Consider the following 21,255-nt stretch of genomic DNA (forward strand, 5'->3'; position numbering starts at 1 on the left):
TTACAGAGATAGGGAGGGTTGTAGGGGCTGGAGGAGGTTATAGAGATAGGGAGGGTTGTAGGGGCTGGAGGAGGTTACAGAGATAGGGAGGGTTGTAGGGGCTGGAGGAGGTTATAGAGATAGGGAGGGTTGTAGGGGCTGGAGGAGGTTACAGAGATAGGGAGGGTTGTAGGGGCTGGAGGAGGTTACAGAGATAGGGAGGGTTGTAGGGGGCTGGAGGAGGTTACAGAGATAGGGAGGGTTGTAGGGGGCTGGAGGAGGTTACAGAGATAGGGAGGGTTGTCGGGGCTGGAGGAGGTTACAGAGATAGGGAGGGTTGTAGGGGCTGGAGGAGGTTACACATATGGCGGGGAGGGGGAGACAATCGTCATGAACACGAGGATGAGAATTCTAAAATGGAGGTGTTGGTGGAGCAGGAGACAGTGTAGGTCAATGAGCACAGTGGGTGATGAGTGAACAGGACTCGGTGTGAGTTCGGACACGGGGGCAGCAGAGTTTTGTATGAGCTGAAGTTTACGGAAGTCAGCAGATGGGATGTTGGGCAGGAGAGTCAAGGTCACAAATGCAGGGATGAGGGTTTCAGCAGCACAAGACAGTACACTAATCCGATTCGGACAGAGCCTCAGGATAAGACAGCAGACAGTGCACCCAAAGAGTCTCCCACTCCCCTCAGAGACGGCGAGACGATCAGAGAAAGAAATGGAGAAGGAGAGAGAGGGAGAAATGCACTTTTAGGAAAAAAGGGAGAGGAACAGATCGCAGAGGGCTGGGAGCTGTGACAGACAGTGGGGAATTACACAGTGTGAGCCCATGCGGAGAGAGATGGCGGGGGGCCGGGGGTGAGGAACTCTTACGCTGGCCAGCCTTCGAAGGTGGAGACAGTGAACAAAGCCATCATCCCAGCCAGGACATTATCGAAGGTGAAATCATTGTTATGCCAGATCCTCTGACGCACCATGGGCTGTGTGACATCGCCGTCTTTGAAGACAATGAAGGTCCCCCTGAAAGGGTAGAGTGAGACACGGTGAGGCGCACTTTACTGTCCACACTGCACGTCTGTATCAGCTCAAGATTCCACTTCCAAGCAACTACTCGCACTTAAATAGCTGCTTTAACGCAGTAAAAACACACCGAGGCAGTTCACAGCGGCGTAATCAAACAAAATCAACCCCGAGCCACATCCAGGGCTATCAGGGACAGGCGGCCAAAAGCTCGGTCAAAGCAAATCCCAAACTGGCGGTTTTGAGACAACTCTGGATTATCAAAGCCACCGCCAGCAGTTCAAGAAGGCAGCGATCATGAACCATTCAAGGGCAACTCGGGCTGGGTGATACATGCTGGGATTGCCAGAGGGCCCCCACATCCCGATTTTGAACAAGCAAATAACTGGGGCTGAATAAGGGGCAGTTCTCTGCTGACGGCCAAAGCTATTAGGATGAGGCCCAAGGCTGCCCGTTCTCACCACACCACGGGTGCATACAACCACACAACACAGCAGACCACCACCTCACTTCATTCCCGGCGATGCAAGGAGTCAGCCGAGGATCCGGCTCTCACCCCTGAGTCAGGAGGTCATGGGTTTGAGCCCCCACACCGAAGACTGGAGCCCCATATTCCAGGCCCAACACTCTGCACCGCCAACCCCCGGTGTTACTACTGAGGGAGCGCCGCACTGTCGGAGGGTCAGTACTGAGGGAGCGCCACACTGTAGGAGGGTCAGTAATGAGGGAGCGCCGCACTGTCGGAGGGTCAGTACTGAGGGAGTGCCTCACTGTCAGAGGGTCAGTACTGAGGGAGCTCCGCACTGTCAGAGGGTCAGTACTGAGGGAGTGCCTCACTGTCAGAGGGTCAGTACTGAGGGAGTGCTGCGCTGTCGGACGGTCAGTACCGAGGGAGCACCGCACTGTCGGAGGGTCAGTACTGAGGGAGTGCTGCACTGTCGGAGGGTCAGTACTGAGGGAGTGCTGCAGTGTCGGATGTACTGTCTTTCAGGATGAGACATTAAACCTGAGGCCCCCATCTGCCCTCTCAGGTTGATGTAAAGGATTCCACGGCCACTATTGGAAGAAGAGCTGGGGGGAGTTCTCCCCAGTGTCCTGGGGCCAATATTTATCCCTCAACTGAACATCACTAAAAACAGATTTATCACATTGCTGCTTGTGGGATCTTGCTGTGCACAATTCGGCTGCCACGTTTCCTACATTACAATAGTGACTGCACTTCCGAGAAAACTCATTCATTGGGTGTGAAGCGCTTTGGAATGTCTTGAGGTGGGGAAAGGAGCTGGACAGATTTCTGTCTTTTCAGTGAGTTACCTGCATCCTTCAGGCGTGTGCTTTGCCTCGTCTGTACAGCTGTAAAACTTGCCCTGAAATTAAAACATTTAATAGGGGTGTTAAAGTATGCAGAGCACAGCATGGGGTTAGATACAGAGTAAAGCTCCCTCGACACTGTCCCCATCAAACACTCCCAGGACAGGTACAGTACGGGGGGGTTAGATACAGAGTAAAGCTCCCTAGACACTGTCCCCCATCAAACACTCCCAGGACAGGTACAGTACGGGGATTAGATACAGAGTAAAGCTCCCTCTACACTGTCCCCCATCAAACACTCCCAGGACAGGTACAGTACGGGGGTTAGATACAGAGTAAAGCTCCCTCGACACTGTCCCCCATCAAACACTCCCAGGACAGGTACAGTACGGGGGGTTAGATACAGAGTAAAGCTCCCTCTACACTGTCCCCATCAAACACTCCCAGGACAGGTACAGCATGGGGTTAGATACAGAGTAAAGCTCCCTCTACACTGTCCCCATCAAACACTCCCAGGACAGGTACAGCACGGGGTTGGCTGTTCTCTGATTGGGAAGCCTGAGTGTTGAGTGCCGGTGGCAGTTGGAGGTTGCAGAGGTGGAGAGAGGAGCTGCACTGAGCAAGGGAGAGCAGCTACCAACAAGCAGAGGAAAACTCCAACAACAGTCTCCATTAAAGAGAAGAAAGGGACATTTTGTGGAAACAAGGCTTTGTCTGGAGGTGGGTGCTGAACACCGTAATTTACTTTGGACTGTTGGGGGAGGAACAAGTGGCCGGAACAACAAGGGGTGGGGCTGCCAATTCAACAGGAATCTGTGCTGCTGCAAAAGCACACAGGGAAGCTCCCTCCCCACCCCAATTGCCAAGCCTGGGTCAGCTGAAGCTGCCCAGCTAAACAGACGGAAGGGGATAGATAGTGCCTGGGCAGCTTCAGCTGACCCAGGTGAAGACGACTCCCCCAACCAGAAGACCGGAAGACCAACTTCAAAGACTGTTTTAAGTGTACTGTGAGCACCACCTCCAGAAAGCAAATCATCCCTTCCAGCCTGTCTTTACCTCTCCTCTCTTACCTCAGCCTCTCCACTAACCTGTTGTTTGTTTGTTTGTCTTTTCAAATTTTTCTGTGAATCTGTTATTTAGTGTGCAAGTCCACAATTTGGGGTGGGTTTAGCTCTTGGACCCATGGCAAGCCCTTCATCACCGGTGGCGGGGCCCTCTACTACTTACGCAGCTGCAGCTTCTGTGGCTGCCCACGTGGCCCCGTCACCCTTTAAATTATTGACATGCAGCCATGGGGTGAAGAGCTATCCCCACCCCAACATGTCTATTGAGGCCTGCGTTAAGGCAATGGCCGTGGTTGTCGGCCCCTCGGCCATTGTTGCGGCCTCAAAGATGTATGGGAAGGCTGTGTTCTTTTTGAAGACCGAGCGGGCGGTGTCCCTGGCCCTGAGTAAAGGGCTCACTGTGGGGGGGACCTTCCTGCCAGTGGACCCTCTGGGGGCCACTGCGCATCGGATAATGTTGTCCAACGTCCCACCCTTCATTCCCAGTGAGCTCCTCCTCCCCCACCTGCACCATCTGGGGGAGGTGAGGTCAGGGATCACCCCAGTCCGGCTTGGTCTTCGGGAGCACAGCCTCCAACATGTCTACTCCTTCCGCCGCCAGTTATTTATGCAGCTGGCGCGGGAGGAGGACACGGAGGGCCAATTTAATGTGGAGTTCCAGGGGACGGCCTACCGCGTCTTTTGGACCTCGGACGGGGCGCAGTGCCACGTCTGCAAGGGGGTGGGGCATGTTCGGAAGAACTGCCCCAACCTCCCGGCCGCCAGCTCCACCTCGGCGGCCCAGAGTGGTTCCACAGCACCTCCTCCCACTCCCCCCGCACATCCAACAGACACCGCTCAGTCGGTTCCGGAGGCTGTGGTTTTCACAGCCTCTGGCGGGGAGGGGAGCGTCCGTCCGAGCGGAAGGAAGACGCGGGGAAAAAAGAAACATCGTGAGGCGCGTCCCCTGGACACTTTGACTCAACCCGAGCCTGAGCTCAGCCCAAAGCCCATTCCCATGGAATCCACCTGTCCCAGGGCTGGGCTCAGGCCCAGGGTGACTAAAAAAGGAAAAAAGGGTGCGGAGGCGGAGGCCTCTGATGACATGGAGGTCTCTGAGTCTCCGCGCCCAAGTGCGAAAAAGAGGAGAAGGCACCCCTCCACAGAAATAACACAGGGCCCTGAGGTGCAGGGCCCATCTGTTGGAGGGGAGCTGCCTCCTGTTTCTGGTCCTCAGGTGCCCCCTACCGCCACCACCAAGGCTGCAAAGTCCGGGCAGGTGCTCCCTATTCCTCAGGATGGAGGGGAGGGGATGGCCCCGGTACGTGAGGCCCCTCCTGAAGGAGTAAGTGGGGCCCTGCTTGTGGTGGGGGAGCCTGGGGAAACCGCCCATTCCGCCACTGCGACTGGGTCGGGTGTCCTGAATGTGGGGGAGGGCGAGGCCCCAGAGGGTTGGGCCTCCCAGCCGGAGTCCACCACCAACCAGGAGACACCCGACCCAGTTATAACTGAGAATGCTGCCCCATCTGCTGGGCCTGTGGGTGCTGGCGGAGCGGGAGATGGCCTCCTCTCGCCGCCTCCAGTCTCGGCTCCGGCTGGTTTCCCGGAGTCCGGAACTTCTGTCTCCCCTGGACCACTCATTGCCCTGGGGACGGAGGTGGAGGGGGGTCCTGAACCGCTGGTGCCTACAGGCTCCAGTTTCACAATAGAACCCAGAGAGGACTCCTCCGCCATCGATCCTGGGGGTGGGATCGTGACGGAGGCGGGACCAGCTGGCGCGGCCGGGACGTCCGCCCCACAGTGTGTGGTGGATGTGTTGGCCGCTGGCGGTGACGACCCGGAGGAGGATGGGGATTCGGTGCGGGGCACGGAGGATGATCTTGATTCCATCGCCAGTGAGGTGGTGGAGTCCCTCGTGCCTCCCACCGAATCTCCTCTCATCCCCACGGCGGAACTCCGGGATTTCCTCGCGGCTTGCAGGGGTTGCCGCAATAAAGTTCAGCTGGCCCTCGATCGTTGGTCGAATCTGGCGCTGATCATCCAGTCCGTCCGTGCCGCCCTTAAGATAGCGGGCAAGCGCGCGGACGTGAAACTGGTTGAGAGGCGCCGTTTTAATGTGTTCCTCAATGGGTTGCTGGGGGAGTGGAGGGCCAGGTGCACTTCCACTCCCTCCTCACAGTGAGCTGTAGGTGACGGGTTTTACGTACCTTTGACATGAAGATAACCATAGCCAGCCTCAACATCAACGGCAGCAGAGGGGCTCACCGCAGATTTCACAATCTCTCAGTCCTTAGGGAAGGGAGATACGCGGTGAGCTTTCTGCAGGAAACCCACACCGTTCCGGGAGACGAAGCCACCTGGCTCCTGGAGTGGCAGGGTGGGGTCTACATGAGTCACCTCACCCCTATTTCTAGTGGGGTGGCTATCTTGTTGGCCCCGACTTTTCAGCCGGAGATCTTGGGGGTCAAGGAGCTAGTGCCGGGCCGCTTGCTCCACCTCGCCGTTCGCCTGGGTAGCGTGCCGCTCCACTTTGTGAACGTGTACGCGCCCAGGCCCGGCGCTTTGCAAGCGCGCTTCTTTGAAGAAGTGTCCGCTCTCTTGAGCTCCATCGATAGCGGCGAGTGCATCATCCTCGGGGGGGATTTTAACTGCACCCTCGAGGTGGGGGATCGCTCCGGTCCCCAGCGCGGCCAAGCGTCGGTGGAGAAGTTGAGGGGACTGATCAGCTCCCTTAACTTGGTGGACGTCTGGCGGAATCTCCATCCCGACTCCAGCGCCTTCACATGGAGGTCTGGAGGAGGGGGGTCGCGAATCGACCGCCTCTACATTTCGCAGGCGTACGTCTCCCGCGTTTCGGCGGCCTCCATGCGGCTGGTGCCGTGCTCGGACCACCGCCTGGTGTGGGCGGAGTTCACTCCGCTCCGCACGCGGGCGGGGTCCGCGTACTGGCACTTTAACAACCGGCTGCTGGAGGACGTGCGATTTCGGGACTCGTTCTGTCGATTCTGGGCCGACTGGAGAAGGAAGCAGGGGGGCTTCCCCTCCTTGAGGCTATGGTGGGATGTGGGCAAGACTCACATCCGCGTCTTCTGTCAGGAGTACGCGAAGGGGTCGACCAAGAGGCGGGAAGCCGAGATCGGGCGCCTTGAGAGGGAGGTGCTCAACTTGGAATCCCGCCTCGGTCATGCCGTCGCGGACCCGGCCCTGTGGCAGGCGTACAAAGAGAAGAAGGGCGCGCTGAGGAACCTGCAGCTCATAGGGTCCCGTGGCGCGTACGTGAGGTCGCGGATCCAGATCCTGGAAGATTTGGACCGCGCCTCACCCTTCTTCTACTCGCTGGAAAAATGGCGGGGGGTCCGTAAGCAGCTCGTCGAGCTGCTGGCCGACGACGGATCCTCCATCACGGATCCGGAGGGAATGGGCCTCCTGGTCCGGACGTATTACAGTGCGTTGTTCTCTCCGGATCCGTCCAGCGAGGATGCGCGCAGAGTTTTGTGGGAGGACCTGCCGCAGGTCAGCCCGGAGGGCGCCGAAGGATTGGAGGCTCCGCTCACGTTGGCGGAGCTGACTGGCGCCCTCCACCAGCTCTCGAGGGGCAAATCCCCAGGGCTGGATGGGTTGACCGTGGAGTTCCTCAGGGCGTTCTGGGACGTCCTGGGGGACGATTACGCGCGGGTCCTGGGGGAAAGCCTGGCGACCGGGGAGATGCCCCTCTCGTGGCGCAGGGCGGTCATCGTCTTGCTGCCGAAGAGGGGCGATCTCCGCCTGCTTAAAAACTGGCGTCCGGTCTCCCTCCTCAGCACGGATTATAAGATCTTTGCCCGGGCTATGTCTACCCGCCTGGGCTCCGTGCTGGCCCACATGATCCACCCCGACCAGTCCTACACGGTCCCGGGCCGGTCCATCCAGGTCAACATCCACCTGGTCCGGAACCTGATCCATCTTTCCCAGAGGACTGGTCAGTCGGTCGCCTTTCTCTCCCTCGATCAGGAGAAGGCGTTCGACAGGGTGGATCACGATTACCTTTTCGGGACTCTGCGCGCTTTCGGACTCGGGCCGCATTTCGTGGCCCGGGTCCGACTTTTATACGCCGCCGCAGAGTGTCTAGTCAAAGTTAACGGGTCCTTGACGGCGCCCCTTCGATTTGGGAGAGGAGTGCGTCAGGGGTGCCCCATGTCCGGCCAATTGTATACCATCTGCGTGGAGCCCTTCCTGTGCCTGCTTCGCAGGAGGTTGATGGGATTGGCTCTGCGCGAGCCGGCCATGCGGGTCGTCCTCTCGGCTTACGCCGACGACGTGCTCCTCGCAATCACAGATCCCGTTGACTTGCGGAGGATGCGCGACTGCCAGCAGACCTTTTCTGCCGCGTCCTCCGCGAGGATCAATTGGGAGAAATGTTCCGGACTCCTGGTTGGTCAGTGGCGGGTGGACTCCCTGCCGGAGGAGATGACACCTTTTGCGTGGAGCACCACGCACCTCCTCTATCTGGGAGTCCACCTTAGCCCCGCTGAGGAAGCCTGGCCGGCAAACTGGCAGGAGTTGGAGGCGAAAGTCACCGCTCGGCTGGGGCGCTGGACAGGACTGCTCCGAGTGCTTTCCTACAGGGGCCGAGCGTTGGTCATAAACCAACTGGTGGCCTCCATGCTGTGGTACCGGTTGGTCACTTTGGCCCCGCCCCCTGTATTTGCCACCAAGATCCAGAAGAAACTCGTCGATTTCTTCTGGGGCAAGAGGAAACACTGGGTCTCTGCCGCGGTCCTGAGTCTCCCGATCGAGGAGGGCGGTCAGTCGCTGGTGTGCATCCGCACCCAGGCTGCGACTCTCCGCCTTCGGACCCTGCAGAGATACCTGTACGTCGAGCGTCCTCCCAGATGGTGTGCGCTGGCGACGTATTTTTTCCGCCAGTGTCACTGCCTTCAAGACGACACGCAGCTCCCGGTGGAGTCCGTTAGCCGCGCCTCTCTGAGGGAGTTGCCTGTCTTTTACCGGGATCTTTTCCGAGTCTGGAACATGGTCGCCTCCAGTCAGGGCGCTCCCCCGCCGGCGGAGGAGAGCGCCTCGGCTGTCCGGGCGGCCGACTCCGGGGACGGTCCGGCGGGCGGAGGAGTAGCCGAAACCCCCGGGACGCCCCTCACTGCGGGTGGCGAGGGGGCTCGGGAGTGCGGAGCGATCCCGGCCGAGCTGACCCCCGCTCGGCCGGAACTGCTCATCGGACCCAGGCCCCGAAACCCTCCTCGGGAGCCGGTCCCGCACAACCCGAGCCGCCTCTCGGGAATGCCCTCCGTGCCATTCCAATCGGCGCGGAGGGGTTTCCTGTACGGGCTGCTCCTGCACACTTTCCACTTCCTCGCCCTCGTCAGCCGGCCGGACACGCCCTGGCGGTCCGCGTTGCCAACTGGCGGCGAGGGGAAACCCCGATGGAGGTCTCTCTACGCGGGAGTCTTCCCCCTTTACATCGGGGACCTGGGGTGGAGGGTGCTGCACAGAGCAGTCCCGTGCAATAGGCTTTTAAGTAGGTTCACGGACTCCCAGGCCAGCTGTACTTTCTGCGGCCTGGACGAGTCCGTGTTCCACATTTATACGGAGTGTGCGAGGTTGCAGCCCCTATTTGAGTATCTGAAGGGGCTGCTCCTCAAATTCTGGCTGCACTTCAGTCCCACGCTCCTGATCTTTGGGCACCCGGTGCGGAGGGGCTTGGGCCGGGAGGAGGATCTCCTCGTCGGTCTGCTCCTGGGCCTGGCCAAGGTGGCAATTCACAGGTCCAGGTTGCGGGCCGTCGGGGGTTCCGTCCTCCCCGATTGCCTGCCCCTCTTCCGCGGTTACGTTCGCGCCCGGGTATCCCTGGAAAAGGAGCATGCGGTGTCAGCCGGTACGCTTGAGGCCTTCCGCGACCGGTGGGCACCGCAGGGACTGGAGTGCATCGTCGACGCCGAGAATGGCATTTTAATTTGAGTTTTTTGTTTATTTATCTGTTTTAATAAAGTTATTTTAAAACTGTAAATATGTACATAAAGGGGGCCTGAGGGATAAAGGCCCCCTCGATAAAAAAAAAAAAATGGGGTTAGATACAGAGTAAAGCTCCCTCTACACTGTCCCCATCAAACACTCCCAGGACAGGTACAGCACGGGGTTGGCTGTTCTCTGATTGGGAAGCCTGAGTGTTGAGTGCCGGTGGCAGTTGGAGGTTGCAGAGGTGGAGAGAGGAGCTACACTGAGCAAGGGAGAGCAGCTACAAACAAGCAGAGGAAAACTCCAACAACAATCACCTTTAAAAGAGAAGAAAGCGACATTCTTTTTTTGTTGGAAACAAGGCTTTGTCTGGAGGTGGGTGCTGAACACCAGTAATTTACTTTGGACTGTTGGGGGAGGAACAAGTGGCTGGAACAACAAGGGGTGGGGCTGCCAATTCAACAGGAATCTGTGATGCTGCAAAAGCACACAGGAAAGCTCCCTCCCCACCCCAATTGCCAAGCCTGGGTCAGCTGAAGCTGCCCAGCTAAACAGACGGAAGGGGATAGATAGTGCCTGGGCAGCTTCAGCTGACCCAGGTGATGACGACTCCCCCCAACCAGAAGACCGGAAGACCAACTTCAAAGACTGTTTTCAGTGTACTGTGAGCACCACCTCCAGAAAGCAAGTCATCCCTTCCAGCCTGCCTTTGCCTCTCCTCTATTACCTCAGCCTCTCCACTAATCTGTTGTTTGTTTGTTTGTCTTTAATATATATTCAATATTTTCAGTTAATCGCTGATATTTGGTGTGCAAGTCCACAATTTGGGGTGGGTTTAGCTCTTAGACCCATGGCAAGCCCTTCATCACCGGTGGCGGGGCCCTCTACTACCTACGCAGCTGCAGCTTCTGTGGCTGCCCACGTGGCCCCGTCACCCTTTAAATTGTTGACATGCAGCCAAGGGGTGAAGAGCTATCCCCACCCCAACATGTCTATTGAGGCCTGCGTTAAGGCAATGGCCGTGGTTGTCGGCCCCTCGGCCATTGTTGCGGCCTCAAAGATGTATGGGAAGGCTGTGTTCTTTTTGAAAACCGAGCGGGCTGTGTCCCTGGCCCTGAGTAAAGGGCTCACTGTGGGGGTACCTTCCTGCCAGTGGACCCTCTGGGGGCCACTGCGCATCGGATAATGTTGTCCAACGTCCCACCCTTCATTCCCAGTGAGCTCCTCCTCCCCCACCTGCACCATCTGGGGGAGGTGAGGTCGGGGATCACCCCAGTCCGGCTTGGTCTTCGGCAGCACAGCCTCCAACATGCCTACTCCTTCCGCCGCCAGTTATTTATGCAGCTGGCGCGGGAGGAGGACACGGAGGGCCAATTTAATGTGGAGTTCCAGGGGACGGCCTACCGCGTCTTTTGGACCTCGGACGGGGCGCGGTGCCACGTCTGCAAGGGGGTGGGGCATGTTCGTAAGAACTGCCCCAACCTCCCGGCTGCCAGCTCCACCTCGGCGGCCCAGAGTGGTTCCACAGCACCTCCTCCCACTCCCCCAACACATCCAATAGACACCGCTCAGTCGGTTCCGGAGACTGTGGTTTTCACAGCCTCTGGCGGGGAGGGGAGCGTCCGTCCGAGCGGAAGGAAGACGCGGGGAAAAAAGAAACATCATGAGGCACGTCCCCTGGACACTTTGACTCAACCCGAGCCTGAGCTCAGCCCAAAGCCCATTCCCATGGAATCCACCTGTCCCAGGGCTGGGCTCAGGCCGAGGCTGACAAGAAAGGAAAAAAAGGGTGTGGAGGCGGAGGCCTCTGATGACATGGAGGTCTCTGAGTCTCCGCGCCCAAGTGCGAAAAAGCGGAGAAGGCACCCCTCCACAGAAATAACACAGGGCCCTGAGGTGCAGGGCCCATCTGTTGGAGGGGAGCTGCATCCTGCTTCTGGTCCTCAGGTACCCCCTACCGCCACCACCAAGGCTACAAAGTCCGGGCAGGTGCTCCCTATTCCTCAGGATGGAGGGGAGGGGATGGCCCCGGTACATGAGGCCCCTCCTGAAGGAGTAAGTGGGGCCCTGCTTGTGGTGGGGGAGCCTGGGGAAGCCGCCCATTCCGCCACTGCTACTGGGTCGGGTGCCCTGAATGAAGGGGAGGACGAGGCCCCAGAGGGTCGGGCCTCCCAGCCGGAGTCCACCACCAACCAGGAGACACCCGACCCGGTTATAACTGAGAATGCTGCCCCATCTGCTGGGCCTGTGGGTGCTGGCGGAGCGGGAGATGGCCTCCTCTCGCCGCCTCCAGTCTCGGCTCCGGCTGGTTTCCCGGAGTCCGGAACTTCTGTCTCCCCTGGACCACTCATTGCCCTGGGGACGGAGGTGGAGGGGGTCCTGAACCGCTGGTGCCTACAGGCTCCAGTTTCACAATAGAACCCAGAGAGGACTCCTCCGCCATCGATCCTGGGGGTGGGATCGTGACGGAGGCGGGACCAGCTGGCGCGGCCGGGACGTCCGCCCCACTGTGTGTGGTAGATGTGTCGGCCGCTGGCGGTGACGACCCGGAGGAGGATGGGGATTCGGTGCAGGGCACGGAGGATGATCTTGATTCCATCGCCAGTGAGGTGGTGGAGTCCCTCGTGCCTCCCACCGAATCTCCTCTCATCCCCACGGCGGAACTCCGGGATTTCCTTGCGGCTTGCAGGGGTTGCCGCAATAAAGTTCAGCTGGCCCTCGACCGTTGGTCGAATCTGGCGCTGATCATACAGTCCGTCCGTGCCGCCCTTAAGATAGCGGGCAAGCGCGCGGACGTGAAACTGGTTGAGAGGCGCCGTTTTAATGTGTTCCTCAATGGGTTGCTGGGGGAGTGGAAGGCCAGGTGCACTTCCACTCCCTCCTCACAGTGAGATGTTTGTGACGGGTTTTAATTACCTTTGACATGAAGATAACCATAGCCAGCCTCAACATCAACGGCAGCAGAGGGGCTCACCGCAGATTTCACAATCTCTCAGTCCTTAGGGAAGGGAGATATGCGGTGAGCTTTCTGCAGGAAACCCACACCGTTCCGGGAGACGAAGCCACCTGGCTCCTGGAGTGGCAGGTTGGGGTCTACATGAGTCACCTCACCCCTATTTCTAGTGGGGTGGCTATCTTGTTGGCCCCGACTTTTCAGCCGGAGATCTTGGGGGTCAAGGAGCTAGTGCCGGGCCGCTTGCTCCACCTCGCCGTTCGCCTGGGTAGTGTGCCGCTCCACTTTGTGAACGTGTACGCGCCCAGGCCCGGCGCGTTGCAAGCGCGCTTCTTTGAAGAAGTGTCCGCTCTCTTGAGCTCCATCGATAGCGGCGAGTGCATCATCCTCGGGGGGGATTTTAACTGCACCCTCGAGGTGGGGGATCGCTCCGGTCCCCAGCGCGGCCAAGCATCGGTGGAGAAGTTGAGGGGACTGATCAGCTCCCTTAACTTGGTGGACGTCTGGCGGAATCTCCATCCCGACTCCAGCGCCTTCACGTGGAGGTCTGGAGGAGGGGGGTCGCAAATCGACCGCCTCTACATTTCGCAGGCGTACGTCTCCCGCGTTTCGGCGGCCTCCATGCGGCTGGTGCCGTGCGCGGACCACCACCTGGTGTGGGCGGAGTTTACTCCGCTCCGCACGCGGGCGGGGTCCGCGTACTGGCACTTTAACAACCGGCTGCTGGAGGACGTGCGATTTCGGGACTCGTTCTGTCGATTCTGGGCCGACTGGAGAAGGAAGCAGGAGGGCTTCCCCTCCTTGAGACTATGGTGGGATGTGGGCAAGACTCACATCCGCGTCTTCTGTCAGGAGTACGCGAAGGGGTCGACCAAGAGGCGGGAAGCTGAGATCGGGCGCCTTGAGAGGGAGGTGCTCGACTTGGAGTCCCGCCTCGGTCATGCCGTCGCGGATCCGGCCCTGTGGCAGGCGTACAAAGAGAAGAAGGGCGCGCTGAGGGACCTGCAGCTCATAGGGTCCCGAGGCGCGTACGTGAGGTCGCGGATCCAGATCCTGGAAGATTTGGACTGCGCCTCACCCTTCTTCTACTCGCTGGAAAAATGGCGGGGGGTCCGTAAGCAGCTCGTCGAGCTGCTGGCCGACGACGGATCCTCCATCACGGATCCGGAGGGAATGGGCCTCCTGGTCCGTACTTATTACAGTGCGTTGTTCTCTCCGGATCCGTCCAGCGAGGATGCGCGCAGAGTTTTGTGGGAGGACCTGCCGCAGGTCAGCCCGGAGGGCGCTGAAGGATTGGAGGCTCCGCTCACGTTGGCGGAGCTGACTGGCGCCCTCCACCAGCTCTCGAGGGGCAAATCCCCAGGGCTGGATGGGTTGACCGTGGAGTTCCTCAGGGCGTTCTGGAACGTCCTGGGGGACGATTACGTGCGGGTCCTGGGGGAAAGCCTGGCGACCGGGGAGATGCCCCTCTCGTGGCGCAGGGCGGTCATCGTCTTGCTGCCGAAGAGGGGCGATCTCCGCCTGCTTAAAAACTGGCGTCCGGTCTCCCTCCTCAGCACAGATTATAAGATCTTTGCCCGGGCTATGTCGACCCGCCTGGGCTCCGTGCTGGCCCACATGATCCACCCCGACCAGTCCTGCACGGTCCCGGGCCGGTCCATCCAGGACAACATCCACCTGGTCCGGGACCTGATCCATCTTTCCCGGAGGACTGGTCAGTCGGTCGCCTTTCTCTCCCTCGATCAGGAGAAGGCGTTCGACAGGGTGGATCACGATTACCTTTTTGGGACTCTGCGCGCTTTTGGACTCGGGCCGCATTTTGTGGCCCGGGTCCGACTTTTATACGCCGCCGCAGAGTGTCTAGTCAAAGTTAACGGGTCCTTGACGGCGCCCCTTCGATTTGGGAGAGGAGTGCGTCAGGGGTGCCCCATGTCCGGCCAATTGTATACCATCTGCGTGGAGCCCTTCCTGTGCCTGCTTCGCAGGAGGTTGACGGGATTGGCTCTGCGCGAGCCGGCCATGCGGGTCGTCCTCTCGGCTTACGCCGACGACGTGCTCCTCGCAATCACAGATCCCGTTGACTTGCGGAGGATGCGCGACTGCCAGCAGACCTTTTCTGCCGCGTCCTCCGCGAGGATCAATTGGGAGAAATGTTCCGGACTCCTGGTTGGTCAGTGGCGAGTGGACTCCCTGCCGGAGGAGATGACACCTTTTGCGTGGAGCACCACGCACCTCCTCTATCTGGGAGTCCACCTTAGCCCCGCTGAGGAAGTCTGGCCGGCAAACTGGCAGGAGTTGGAGGCGAAAGTCACCGCTCGGCTGGGGCGCTGGACAGGACTGCTCCGAGTGCTTTCCTACAGGGGCCGAGCGTTGGTCATAAACCAACTGGTGGCCTCCATGTTGTGGTACCGGTTGGTCACTTTGGCACCGCCCCCTGTATTTGCCACCAAGATCCAGAAGAAACTCGTCGATTTCTTTTGGGGCAAGAGGAAACACTGGGTCTCTGCCGCGGTCCTGAGTCTTCCGATTGAGGAGGGCGGTCAGTCACTGGTGTGCGTCCACACCCAGGCTGCGACTCTCCGCCTTCGGACCCTGCAGAGATACCTGTACGTCGAGCGTCCTCCCAGATGGTGTGCGCTGGCGACGTATTTTTTCTGCCAGTGTCGCTGCCTTCAAGACGACACGCAGCTCCCGGTGGAGTCCGTTAGCCGCGCCTCTCTGAGGGAGTTGCCTGTCTTTTACAGGGATCTATTCCGAGTCTGGAACATGGTCGCCTCCAGTCAGGGCGCTCTCCCGCAGGCGGTCCGCGTTGCCATCTGGCGGCAAGGGGAATCCCCGATGGAGGTCTCTCTACGCGGGAGTCTTCCCCCTTTACATCGGGGACCTGGGGTGGAGGGTGCTGCACAGAGCAGTCCCGTGCAATAGATTTTTAAGTAGGTTCACGGACTCCCAGGCCGCCTGTACTTTCTGCGGCCTGGACGAGTCCGTGTTCCACGTTTATACGGAGTGCGCGAGGTTGCAGCCCCTCTTTGAGTATCTGAAGGGGCTGCTCCTCAAGTACTGGCTGCACTTCCGTCCCACGCTCCTGATCTTTGGGCACCCTGAGCGGAGGGGCTTGAGCGGGGAGGAGGATCTCCTCGTCGGTCTGCTCCTGGGCCTGGCCAAGGTGGCAATTCACAGGTCCAGGTTGCGGGCCGTCGGGGGGTCCGTCCTCCCCGATTGCCTGCCCCTCTTCAGCGGTTACGTTCGCGCCCGGGTGTCCCTGGAAAAGGAGCATGCGGTGTCCGCCGGTACGCTTGAGGCCTTCCGCGACCGGTGGGCACCGCAGGGACTGGAGTGCATTGTCGACGCCGAGAATGGCATTTTAATTTGAGTTTTTTGTTTATTTATCTGTTTTAATAAAGTTATTTTAAAACTGTAAATATGTATATAAAGGGGGCCTGAGGAATAAAGGCCCCCTCGATGTGAAAAATATAAAAGGGGCCTGGGGTATAAAGGCCACAAAAAAAGAAAAAAAAAACGGGCGTTAGATAAAAAGAAAAAAAAAAGAAAAGAAAAGAAAGAAAAAAAAAATGGGGTTAGAAAAAAAAACAAAAACGGGGGGTTAGATACAGAAAAAAAAAACGGTGTTAGATACAGAGTAAAGCATAAACAGACCCAAAACAGACTAAGACAGAGGGGGAATAAAGACACACGCACAGCACCAACCTTAAAAAGCTGGACTCCGATGCAGGCAAACATGAACTGAAGCAGTGTTGTGACGATCATGATGTTCCCGATGGTTTTGATTGCTACAAAGACACATTGGACGACATGCTGCAGAGCAAGAGACACAGAAGAACGGAGAGAGTGAGACAGAGAGAGAGACGGGAAGAGAGAGAAACAGAGAGAAAGAAAGTGAGAGAGACAGACAGAGACAAAGAGAGACAAACAGGAAGAGAAAGAGAGAGAGAGAGACAGGGAGACAGACAGAAAGTGAGAAAGACAGAGGGCAAGGGGCAGAAAGGGGGAGACACAGAGAGGGAGAGACACACAGGGAGGGAGAGACACACAGAGAGGGAGAGACACACAGAGAGGGAGAGACACACAGAAAGGGAGGGAGAGACACACAGGGAGGGAGAGACACACAGAGAGGGAGAGAAAGAGTGAGAGATAGGACAGTGAGAAAGAGACAGATCAGTGGTTCAGAAATAAGATATGAGCTTGACCTTATCATTAGGATGAGGATCCTCCCCATATCCCTCACTCCCCACCGACCCACCTACCCACCTCCTCCCCATATCCCTCAATAACCCACCTACGTATCTTCTCCCCATATCCCACAATCCCACCATGTACCTTAAGTCCTTTGGCACGGTTAATGGCTCTAAGGGGTCTGAGCACTCTCAGCACTCGTAGAATCTTCACAACTGAAATTGCGCTTGACCTGTGAAGAATGAAAGAGTTGAAGTGAAAGGTGCTCTTTTTATTATTCATTCCCCATTGGCCATTGTGCCTCTGATCTTTACTCCATTGTTTTACAAATCCCCCGCCCACCTTAAAAGCTCTCCATGGCCTCGCTCCCCCTCCCCCATCTCTGTAATCTGCTCCAGCCCCTACAACCCTCCCTACCTCTGTAACCTCCTCCAGCCCCTACAACCCTCCGAGATCACTGTGTTCCTCCAATTCCGGCCTCTTGACCATCCCCCGATTCCCATCGCTCCACCATTGGCGGCCGTGCCTTCAGCTGCCTGGGGCCCCAAGCTCTGGAATTCCCTCCCTAAACCTCTCCGCCTCTCTCTCTCCTCCTTTAAGACGCTGCTTAAAACCGACCTCTGTGACTGAGATTTGGGTCGCCTGATCCTCATGGCTCCTTTGGTGGTTCAGTGTTGATAGCTCCTGTGAAGTGCCTTCCGAGAAGAGGGACTCCGACCTCATTCTCAAGCCTTCCTATCCTCGTGCACTCTGCATTCAAAGCCCTAGGCATGACTGGGTGTGTCTTCCTGAATGAAGTTCCCCTCTCGTATGCACCCACCGGATTTTCTGTTGGGGGGATGGCCGGGTATGTCATGTGTTGGCACCTCCAGCAATGGATGCAGCCAGCGTTTGCCTCCCTAACCCAGCGCTGGTGAGATTTCCTATCAGTAGTGATTGGGAGCTTCTGCCTCTGATTGGCTTTGGTCAGCGCGTATACTCACTGGAGCCAGAAGGAGATGAGCGAGACGCTGACGACCAGCAAGTCCAGCAGGTTGAAGGCATTCCTGCAGAAAGATCCACTGTGGAGGAACGCTCCAAACGTTGTCATCTGCAGTAGAGTGCCGAAGGGAATAGAAACCGTGAGGTGGTCATGGAGAACTACAACAGGGTTTATAGCACAGAAACAGGCCATTCAGCCCATCTGCTCAGAGCCAGTGTTTCTGCTCCACACAAGCCTCCACACACCCCCTACTTCATCTCATCCTATGACCATTGCCTCCTATTGCTTTCTCCTCATGTGTCAATGATGTTCCAATGACCTATTCAGGGTACAGAGGAGAGGGTCATTGGAATATCATTGACTCAGTAACAGAGAATGGGTCATTGGAATATCATTGACTCAGTAACAGAGAATGGATCATTGGGACATCATTGACTCAGTAACAGTGAATGGGTCACTGGGACATCATTGACTCAGTAACAGAGAATGGGTCATTGGAACATCATTGACTCAGTAACAGAGAATGGATCATTGGAACATCATTGACTCAGTAACAGAGAATGGGTCATTGGGACATCATTGACTCAGTAACAGAGAATGGATCATTGGGACATCATTGACTCAGTAACAGAGAATGGGTCACTGGGACATCATTGACTCAGTAACAGAGAATGGATCATTGGGACATCATTGACTCAGTAACAGAGAATGGATCATTGGAACATCATTGACTCAGTAACAGAGAATGGGTCATTGGGACATCATTGACTCAGTAACAGAGAATGGGTCATTGGGACATCATTGACTCAGTAACAGAGAATGGATCATTGGGACATCATTGACTCAGTAACAGAGAATGGATCACTGCAACATCATTGACTCAGGAACAGAGAATGGGTCATTGGAACATCATTGACTCAGAAACAGAGAATCGGTCATTGGGACATCATCGACTCAGTAACAGAGAATGGGTCACTGGGACATCATTGACTCAGAAACAGAGAATGGATCACTGGGACATCATTGACTCAGTAACAGTGAATGGATCATTGGGACATCATTGACTCAGTAACAGAGAATGGATCATTGGGACATCATTGACTCAGTAACAGAGAATGGGTCATTGGAACATCATTGACTCAGTAACAGAGAATGGGTCACTGGGACATCATTGACTCAGAAACAGAGAATCGGTCATTGGGACATCATCGACTCAGTAACAGAGAATGGGTCACTGGGACATCATTGACTCAGAAACAGAGAATGGATCACTGGGACATCATTGACTCAGTAACAGAGAATGGGTCACTGGGACATCATTGACTCAGAAACAGAGAATCGGTCATTGGGACATCATTGACTCAGTAACAGAGAATGGGTCATTGGGACATCATTGACTCAGTAACAGAGAATGGGTCACTGGGACATCATTGACTCAGAAACAGAGAATCGGTCATTGGGACATCATTGACTCAGTAACAGAGAATGGGTCACTGGGACATCATTGACTCAGTAACAGAGAATGGGTCATTGGAACATCATTGACTCAGTAACAGAGAATGGGTCACTGGGACATCATTGACTCAGTAACAGAGAATGGGTCATTGGAACATCATTGACTCAGTAACAGAGAATGGGTCATTGGGACATCATTGACTCAGTAACAGAGAATGGGTCACTGGGACATCAATGACTCAGTAACAGAGAATGGGTCACTGGGACATCATTGACTCAGTAACAGAGAATGGGTCATTGGAACATCATTGACTCAGTAACAGAGAATGGGTCACTGGGACATCATTGACTCAGTAACAGAGAATGGGTCATTGGAACATCATTGACTCAGTAACAGAGAATGGGTCATTGGGACATCATTGACTCAGTAACAGAGAATGGGTCACTGGGACATCAATGACTCAGTAACAGAGAATGGGTCACTGGGACATCATTGACTCAGTAACAGAGAATGGGTCATTGGAACATCATTGACTCAGTAACAGAGAATGGGTCACTGGGACATCATTGACTCAGTAACAGAGAATGGGTCACTGGGACATCATTGACTCAGTAACAGAGAATGGGTCACTGGGACATCATTGACTCAGTAACAGAGAATGGGTCACTGGGACATCATTGACTCAGCAACAGAGAATCGGTCATTGGGACATCATTGACTCAGTAACAGAGAATGGGTCATTGGGACATCATTGACTCAGTAACAGAGAATGGATCATTGGAACATCATTGACTCAGTAACAGAGAATGGGTCATTGGGACATCATTGACTCAGTAACAGAGAATGGGTCATTGGGACATCATTGACTCAGTAACAGAGAATGGGTCATTGGAACATCATTGACTCAGTAACAGAGAATGGGTCATTGGGACATCATTGACTCAGTAACAGAGAATGGGTCATTAGGACATCATTGACTCAGTAACAGAGAATGGGTCATTGGAACATCATTGACTCAGTAACAGAGAATGGGTCATTGGAACATGATTGACTCAGTAACAGAGAATGGGTCATTGGGACATCATTGACTCAGTAACAGAGAATGGGTTATTGGAACATCATTGACTCAGTAACAGTGAATGGATCATTGGAACATCATTGACTCAGTAACAGAGAATCGGTCATTGGGACATCATTGACTCAGTAACAGAGAATGGGTCATTGGGACATCATTGACTCAGTAACAGAGAATGGGTCACTGGGACATCATTGACTCAGTAACAGAGAATCGGTCATTGGGACATCATTGACTCAGTAACAGAGAATGGGTCACTGGGACATCATTGACTCAGTAACAGAGAATGGGTCATTGGAACATCATTGACTCAGTAACAGAGAATGGGTCATTGGAACATCATTGACTCAGTAACAGAGAATGGGTCACTGGGACATCATTGATTCAGTAACAGAGAATGGGTCATTGGAACATCATTGACTCAGTAACAGAGAATGGGTCACTGGGACATCATTGACTCAGTAACAGAGAATGGGTCACTGGGACATCATTGACTCAGTAACAGAGAATGGGTCACTGGGACATCATTGACTCAGTAACAGAGAATGGGTCATTGGAACATCATTGACTCAGTAACAGAGAATGGGTCACTGGGACATCATTGACTCAGTAACAGAGAATGCGTCACTGGGACATCATTGACTCAGCAACAGAGAATGGATCATTGGAACATCATTGACTCAGTAACAGAGAATGGGTCATTGGAACATCATTGACTCAGTAACAGAGAATGGGTTATTGGAACATCATTGACTCAGTAACAGAGAATGGGTCATTGGAACATCATTGACTCAGTAACAGAGAATGGATCATTGGAACATCATTGACTCAGTAACAGAGAATGGGTCATTGGAACATCATTGACTCAGTAACAGAGAATGGATCATTGGGACATCATTGACTCAGTAACAGAGAATGGGTTATTGGAACATCATTGACTCAGTAACAGTGAATGGATCATTGGGACATCATTGACTCAGTAACAGAGAATGGGTCATTGGGACATCATTGACTCAGTAACAGAGAATGGGTCATTGGAACATCATTGACTCAGTAACAGAGAATGGATCATTGGGACATCATTGACTCAGTAACAGAGAATGGGTCATTGGGACATCATTGACTCAGTAACAGAGAATGGGTCATTGGGACATCATTGACTCAGTAACAGAGAATGGGTCACTGGGACATAATTGACTCAGTAACAGAGAATGGGTCATTGGGACATCATTGACTCAGTAACAGAGAATGGGTCATTGGAACATCATTGACTCAGTAACAGAGAATGGAT

General features: G+C 55.6%; 1 protein-coding gene across 1 annotated transcript in view; it reads right to left on the bottom strand.

Moving 5' to 3' along the window:
- Window positions 1-21,255, bottom strand: part of LOC137358244 (voltage-dependent L-type calcium channel subunit alpha-1D-like) — a 170,443-nt gene that overhangs the window by 88,879 nt on the left and 60,309 nt on the right. Inside the window, exons 23-27 of the mRNA XM_068024140.1 lie at window positions 17,435-17,541; window positions 16,596-16,683; window positions 15,966-16,073; window positions 2,316-2,368; window positions 855-1,001 (exon numbers count right to left, since the gene is read on the bottom strand). Coding sequence (XP_067880241.1) covers window positions 855-1,001; window positions 2,316-2,368; window positions 15,966-16,073; window positions 16,596-16,683; window positions 17,435-17,541 — 503 coding nt within the window. The remainder of the gene's footprint in view (window positions 1-854; window positions 1,002-2,315; window positions 2,369-15,965; window positions 16,074-16,595; window positions 16,684-17,434; window positions 17,542-21,255) is intronic.

This window comes from Heterodontus francisci, chromosome 49, assembly GCF_036365525.1.
Source record: "Heterodontus francisci isolate sHetFra1 chromosome 49, sHetFra1.hap1, whole genome shotgun sequence".
NCBI lineage: Eukaryota > Metazoa > Chordata > Chondrichthyes > Heterodontiformes > Heterodontidae > Heterodontus > Heterodontus francisci.